General features: G+C 46.9%; 1 protein-coding gene across 1 annotated transcript; it reads right to left on the bottom strand.

The window, feature by feature from the left end:
- Positions 1 to 690: 690 nt before the first annotated feature.
- RPS9 (ribosomal protein S9) lies at positions 691 to 7,911 on the bottom strand. The gene is made up of 5 exons (XM_079723389.1): positions 7,887 to 7,911; positions 7,515 to 7,630; positions 7,176 to 7,298; positions 2,005 to 2,191; positions 691 to 938 (listed from the first exon to the last, which is right to left on the bottom strand). Exons 2-5 carry the CDS (start codon positions 7,609 to 7,611, stop codon positions 761 to 763), a joined length of 585 nt encoding a protein of 194 aa, XP_079579515.1. The 5' UTR covers positions 7,612 to 7,630; positions 7,887 to 7,911; the 3' UTR covers positions 691 to 760.

Raw genomic sequence — 7,911 nt, 5'->3', positions numbered from 1 at the left:
TACCAAGGGTCCTGACCTCAAGGACCCTACAGAACCGCCATCAACACCTTGGGGTGAGGGAGGCCTACCACCCAGCCCAAGTAGGCTGCAAGGACTTCGATTCTTCTGCAGGCTTCACAGCGACTTCGCAAAGAACCCTGAGCCCTCACTGTGAAGCTGGCCACTTACATCACAGCCCCAAATCCCCCAGACCAGGACTAGTGTGCCCTGTGGCTGCAGCTGCTCAGAGGCTGCTCAATTCCAAGTGTTCCTCATTTCCTGAGACCAAGCCCCTTCCTTCCCTGCCTCAGGCAGCTTCTCAAACAGAGAAAAGGAAAGCCTGCCTCCCTTGGGACCAAGAATATCATCAGAAACTCCAAATGCAGGGGGAAGGGCAGGGTTCCCCTGCATCCTCTGCCTGGAAATGACTCCTCGCCCCACATGCAAATGGGGGGCTGAGAATTTCCTTCTGGTTTTGTCTCAAAGAACCTTCCTCATAATACTACTGGTCTCCCTGCTGTGATAAGTTATGTGCAGAGATGTTTGTCAGGACACCGCAGCCCAGCCCTAAGGGTCCCAAGCACCTGAACAAAGCCGACCAGGCCCCTCTGTGCATGTGTGGAAACCCGCTGAAGGACGCAGCCTGCACTTCCCACTGCAGAAGGCTCGTGTTCAGAGCGCGGAGGAAAGAGGCACACCAATAAACACCAGTTCTGAAACGTTGTTTTATTATCTGACTGGAAAACTAGACGCTCCATCAGCCCAGGCGGGATGGGTGGGCTTAATCCTCCTCCTCGTCGTCGCCAGTGCCAGCCCCGCCCTGGCCCTTCTTGGCGTTCTTCCTCTTCACGCGGCCGGGGCGGCCGCCCCCATACGGAGAACGGAGGGAGAAGTCGATGTGCTTCTGGGAGTCCAGGCGGACAATGAAGGATGGGATGTTCACCACCTGCTTGCGGACCCTGGAGGGGGCGGCAGGTGAAGAGGACGGGGAACAGGACGCTGCTCCCCTCTGCCTGTGCTCTGCAGCTGACAGGGCCGGTGCTACAGAGCTGCACCGACTCTGAAGCAATAAACAGGAAGGGCTCCTGATCTTAAGGAATTGCTGTGTGTTCCGGAGAGCTTTCAGGCATCACCTAATTCACACAAATGCATCCACCTTTACATTCACACCTCACAGAAGGGAGAGAGCAATTCAGAAGTAACCCACGAGACCAGAGTGAATGAGGTGAGGTGGCAACATATAAACCCAAGACCTGCTTTTCAAATACACAACTGTGCCAGACACTTCAAATATTCTCAACTGTGTGTGTCACACACAGAGCTCTATTAGCAGGTGTAGTTTCATTGTCTTCGAAGCAGCAACCCGAAAGGATAGGGGTTGTTTCATTTCAGACAAGCGACGTGAGAGGCTCCTGCCCATGGGTCACAGGGCTAACGAAAGGCTGCGGCAGAAATCCAGTATGCATGTATCCCACCCACTTACTACACAGCTCAACTGGGCCTCATGAACGGGGCCCAATTTACATAGGGTAAAGTGAGTACTCAGATAAAGACCCTTCTGGCCTCTGGTCTTCACTGTGGCAGCTGCCACCATGAGCATCAGACCTTGGCCTGTGGTGAACTCACCAAATTAAGGCCGACAGGAGAGTGCACTGTGATCAGGGCCTGGAGTGGCTTCACAAGGGCCCACTACACAGCCAAAGCCACCCAAGTCAGTTAGCCCCAGTGACTCCTCTCAACTGGACACCGAGGGCTGTTACCTGTCCAGCTACCCGCACGCCTCGTAGAAGCCTTCGCAAGGTGTACGGCTCCAGCCGCAGTGACCCTTGCGCTGGGCTACGGGGGGGATGAGGCTGCCCCCAGCTCCCCCATGAGCTGTTTGTAGGGGGTCAATCTGTACCCTCAAGGGGAGCTCACACCTTCATCACCTCCAAGGGCTGCACAGGAGATAGCGACAGCGGCTTAGTGAGGGCAACCATCAGAGGGGATGGGGTGGGGAAGGCTCAGGGAGCCCAGAGGTGGTACCTGATATGGCGCTGGCGGATCAGCACACGGGCGTGGTGGATGGACTTGGCCAGGCCCAGCTTGAAGACCTGGGTCTGCAGGCGTCTCTCCAAGAAATCCTCAATCTTCAGGCCCAAGATGTAATCCAGTTTCATCTTGCCCTCGTCCAGCACCCCGATACGGACGAGTCGCCGCAGCAGGGCATTGCCTGGTAAGAGGGGAAGGAGGGGAAGGAAGGCCTGCCTCAGCATTCTGGCCGACATCAGACTTCTGGGTTCAAATCCTCCACCTCCAAATCATGGTGGTGGGACAAAGTAGGAAGTAAGAGCTAATTCTGATACAGGACTCAACATGCTACTATGTGAGCCACTGTGACTAACGGAATCCTCACACTACCCTAAGGCAGGTGGCTACATACAACTCTGCTCACCTGAAAAAGGAAGAACCTTCCAGAGTTGTTGGGAAGAGTAAATGAGACAACCCCCTTGAAAGGCTTAGCATTCATCTGCAAAAGTCTAAGTGCTGCTGTTCCTAAACTATTCCTCCCATAACACAGCAGAGCAGCTAAGGGCTAATATTCTAGAGTCAAGAAAGCCCTACTAATCAAATGAGGTTAAACCACCTTCCGTATCTATAATATTGGAACAGTATCAGAACCAATCTTATAGGCCTGAAAAAGACTGGGCATACATTTAAGCTGAGTACATGTCATCCATTTTATCATTGAGATTGTCTACTAAAAAGATGGTGTGGACCTAACAATGCCTGGCACAAAGTAATCCAGCAGAGGTCAGCTTCTACCTTTTACACAACTCTACTTTCAGGAGGCTTCGCTACTTCTTGTCCATGGGCATCCAAAGCTCCACTCAGGACAGCTCTTGGGATGCTGTGGGCAAAACCCTTCCCCCAGGCTCACACTCACTGAGCTCCTTATCACCACACAGGATTATCACTAACACACTGACATTGGGGTAAAAGCACCATTACCACCCATCCCCTCCCTTGCCCCCAGGCAAAGCTTGAAGGAAAGATGGCTCACTGTGATGACAAAGTCTTCCTAGCAGACCAGAAACCTAGCAGACCAGAATCTAAATGGAGAAACATACTATACGTACTATATACCTTTCCCAACACCCCAGGTCATAATATGCACTGAATAAATGCTGAATACAAAACAAGGATATTCTCCCATTTATAACCGCATAAAAGATGAAAAGCCTACACAATGAAAAATATAAGACACTGATGAAAAAAATTAGACACAAACAAATGGAAAGATAGTTAAAATGCCCATACTACCTAAAAGCAATATACAGATTCAATGCAATCCCTATCAAAATTCCAATGCCATTTTTCACAGAAAAAGAAGAATCTAAATTTTTATGGTACCACAAGACCCTGAATAGCTAAAGCCAATCTTAAGAACAAAGCTGTATACATTACAAAGCTATAGTAATCAAAACAGTATGATATTGGCATAAAAAACACATCAAGGGAACAGAATAAACATCCCAGAAATAAACCCACACAAATTAATGGTCAATTTACAACAAGGGAGCCAGGAATATATAACAGGGAAAGAAAAGTCTCGTCAATAAATGGTGTCGGGAAAACAGGACAGTCACATGCAAGAATGAAACTGGACCCCTACCTTATCCTGTACACAAAAATTAACTCAAAATCGGGAATTCCCAGGCAGTCCACTGGTTAGGACTGGGTGCTTTCACTGGCGTGGCCCAGGTTCCTCAATCCCTGGTCGGGGAACTAAGATCCCGAAAGCTGTGTGGCAGGGGGTGGAAAAAGAAACTCAAAATGGATTAAAGACTTGAATGTAAGACCTGAAACCATGAAACTCCTAGAAGAAAACATAGGCAGTAAGGTCCTTGACATATCTTGGAGATGATTTTTTTGGATTTGACCCTAAAGCAAAGGCTACAAAAGCAAAAATCAACAAGTGGGACCACACCAAAAAAGCTTCTGCACAGCAAAAGAAATTAACGAAATGGAAAGGCAACATACAGAATGGGAGAAAATATTTGCAAATCATGTATCTAATAAGGGGTTAATACCCAAAATATGTAACGAACTCATCCAACTTAAGAGCAGAAATGGACTTCCCTGGTGGCGCAGTGGTTAAGAATCCACCTGCCAATGCAGGGAACACAGGTTCGAGCCCTGGTCCAGGAAGATCCCACATGCCACGGAGCAACTAAGCCTGTGTGCCACAACTACTGAAGCCCAAGTGCCTAGAGCCCATGCTCCGCAACAAGAGAGACCACCGCGATGAGAAGTTTGCGCCCCGCAATGAAGAGTAGCCCCCACTCGCTGCAACTAGAGAAAGCCCACGAGCAGCAATGAAGACCCGACGCAGCCAAAAATAAATAAAAATAAATAAATCCATAAAAAATTATTTTAAAAAAACCAAAAAACAAACACCTCAATTAAAAAATGGGAAGATGATCTGAAGAGACATTTTCCCAAAGACATACAGGTGGCCAAAAAGCACAAGAAAAGGTGCTCAACATCATTAATCCATCAGGAAAATGCAACTCAAACCCACAATGAGACCTTAAAACTTCTCATCACAAGAAAAAGTTTTATAACTATAAAACTATGTGCACCTGAAACTAATATAATAATGAATTATAAATTATACAATTTAAAACACAGACATGATATTCAAATAGTAATATAAAAACATATTCAAAGGTAAACAAAAGTGAGTTTGGGATTATCTACCAGTTTGGACACTTCATGCCTTTTTGTCCTTACATTAGAAAATAGAAACTTGACAATAATTCAACCTGTATTACTTCAAAAATATATTCCATATTTACTATTAAAACACCTACATCCTTAAACAATGGGGAGGGTCATCAATACAGGAAAAACCTTATTTGGTATGAAGACAAAAATAACACCGATAAACTGTGCATCTTCAACAGGATCATGCCCAACTACTAAAAATTGTTACATGGGCTCCATTTGGCCAAAGCATTAACAATCAATCAGTTTTCCTTTTTTTTAGACTAGTTTTATCTATCTGTTTATCTATCTATTTACTTTTATTTGGTTGTGCCAGGTCTTAGTTGGGGCAGGCCAGCTCCTTAGCTGCAGCTCGAGGGCTCCTTAGTTGTGGCATGTGAACTCAGTCGCGGCATGAATGTGGGATCTAGTTCCCTGACCAGGGGTTGAACCCAGGGCCCTGCATTGGGAGCGTGGAGTCTCAACCACTGGAAGCCCCCCAGAATCAGTTTTTAAAATGTAAAAGCCAAACCAATAAATTTTTTAAAAATGTAAGCCAGTGGGCACCTCAGTGGCAAAGGGGCCCTTGTCACTATGGCATGCGGCAAGCCTGTAAGTGCCTTAGTTTCTAATGTGAAAAATGGATGTAATACCTGTCCTCCTTAAGCTGGTGTAAGGAAGGAGTTCATACCTGTAAGTGACTGAATGAACCAGTAAGTCTTTTTATCAGATGAGACTCTCACACCTCAGTGGGAAAGGCTGCATCTGAAGCAAGGCAAGGCCGTAACAGCGGAACAAAATACCTCAGAGCTTGCAGGCTCCTCCTCCCCATCCCAGGAATCTAAAGAGCTTCATTCACTAGAAAGTGTACTACCTGATGCCTCCCTCTTGCAACTTCCACTTCCACCCCGGAAAACCAAATAATCCCTGGACACTGGCCTCTCACCCTGCCCTATGCCATCTCTTTGTCACATGACTGCTTATAACCTAAGTTTCTCTGTGATTATCTCTATCTTCAGCAAGTTCCTCAGAACCAGCTGCAGTCTGTCCCCCAGACTCAGGGATAAAGTCCCACCCGATACCAGTGTCCATGGGGGAGATTCCTCAATTATCATGAGACTGTCAAAGGAGTTTATGAACTAACAAAAGTTCAAGAATGAAAACCTCTCACATCCTTGGGTCTAGGACAGATAAAAGTGATAAATGTGCGGTAGTTAGTTAAACACGCTCCAAGCCTTTCTCAACCTCTAATATGGATGACCACTCATGCTTAACAGCGAGGAGTGTAACAGCACTTCCTTCCTTAGCCACAGTTTGGGAGAAAAATCAGACTAGCAACCCTGATTGAGAATAAAAAGCGAGGTGCCCAAGGAAGCCTGGCGGGTTTCCCAGCCCCTCCTGCTTTTCACCAGAAATCAAGATTTCCCAGGGACAGGCCAAAAGCAAGTTATCAAGATGACACCTAGGCAGTGGCCAATTTTAGAGGCAACTAAAAACAAGTTGTGGACACTTTGAGTAAACGTCATGTTGTGTAAGTTTTATACCAATAAAAACTGTTACAAAAAAAAACAAGAAAAAAAAAACCCAAGATACAGAACCACCTACAGCCAAACTCACATCTGTTAGAATCACAAACTGTATGTATGTATGTATGTATATGTATGTGTGTACATGTATCTTCCACACCAGGATACAACGTAAAACACACTAACCAAGTCTACTGATTACTTCTTACACTTAGACACTGTTTCCACTTTTGGTGATGTTCTCTAAGCTTCCCCTGGAATCCTCATTCCATCCCCATTGCCGAACTCACCTGAACTCATTTGCTCATTTGAAGAAGAGTATTATCAGTACCTGCTATGAGGTTGCTTGTGCAGATTAAATAATGTACACAAAGAGCTTAGAAAACGGCATTCAGTGAGCCTTATAAAATACCAGCTATTTTAATATTTTTGCCACTTGACAATCTAAGAGGTCTTACTAAAATCTGATGTCAATCATTCCTTCCAAAAGCCCTCCATTAACTCCCCATCTCAAAGTAGAAATTTAGAACTTTAGGAGTCTAAAAGATGATAAATTCTGTCACGTGTACCTTACCACAATTTTTTTAGTCACTGTAATTACTATATGATCTGTACCCTCTCCAAAATCACCTGGAATGTTCTTCCCTGTGATATCCACAGGTCCTCTCCTGTTCAGACCTTGAGTAAATGTCCTTGACCACCATGTTAAAGCAGGCAAATGTACACAGTAAAGCTCCCTCCCTGCTAGAACCAACCAACATTTCAGAAATTTCAGTCTATTCCCACCCCCAGTGAACAAGACACATAAGCAGCAGTACTGTTTTGCTACACTGTGTACAGCTAGAGCCAGGTGGCCAAGCTTGCTGAGCACTGTTAGTTCTAATCAAGCGGAAACTGAAGCCCAATGTTTTCTATACACACCTTCAAACAGACGCCGCGGGTCTTTCTCATCCAGCGTCAGCAGCTCCCGGGCAGCCTTGCGGATCTTGGCCAGGGTAAATTTGACCCTCCAGACCTCACGTTTGTTCCGGAGCCCATACTCGCCTGCAAAGAATGGACGAACAAGTTCAGTCCCACGGACTAGTGACAAGGATTGGTGGTTTCGGGGTACAGAAAATCTAAACAACGAACGATCCCGAATTCGGGGAAGAGGGAGGGGGACACACCGGAGGGATTCCAGCAGAATGAGCACGTGGGCGGCCTCACCCACGTGTTAGCTTCCCCGGCCCGGGAAGCAGAAACCTTGCATTAGTCACTCACCGATCAGCTTCAGCTCTTGGTCGAGGCGGGACTTCTCGAAAGGTCTCCGCGGGGTCACATACGTTTTGCGACAAACCCAGCTCCGGGCCACCGGCATGCTGGCTCTACTTGCCCGTCTGTGCGGAAAGAAGAGTGGACAGTGAGGACTCGGAGCAGCGCTTGCGCAGTCCCACAACTCAGCTGGAACCTCGCGGCGCCCCGGGAAAATATCGCGAGAACGTCCCTCAAGCTTTTATAACTGATACCATTCCCACTACTCTTCAACCACCTTCATCTCACCTGCACCTTCTTTAGCGAACTCATTAAAGCTCGGATGGTCCGCAAGACCCTACAACCCACACCCGGAATAAAGAGCACAGCGGTACGCCTTACCTACTCACCCCCTCCGGTAACCGAG

The sequence above is a fragment of the Hyperoodon ampullatus genome (assembly GCF_949752795.1).
Source record: "Hyperoodon ampullatus genome assembly, chromosome: 18".
Lineage (NCBI taxonomy): Eukaryota > Metazoa > Chordata > Mammalia > Artiodactyla > Ziphiidae > Hyperoodon > Hyperoodon ampullatus.
Note: the sequence above shows the minus strand (reverse complement) of the source record. Positions and strands in the feature narration are given on the sequence as shown.

Bases quoted from the DNA above. Each gene is read 5' to 3' on its own strand.
- RPS9 (XM_079723389.1), bottom strand. From the start codon at position 7,611: ATGCCGGTGGCCCGGAGCTGGGTTTGTCGCAAAACGTATGTGACCCCG. The intron at 2,192-7,175 runs GTGTGTATAGAA...CCCTCTTACCAG, and splicing joins CCCGCGGCGTCTGTTTGAAG to GCAATGCCCTGCTGCGGCGA. The intron at 939-2,004 runs GTACCACCTCTG...CGCCCCCTCCAG, and splicing joins ATCCGCCAGCGCCATATCAG to GGTCCGCAAGCAGGTGGTGA.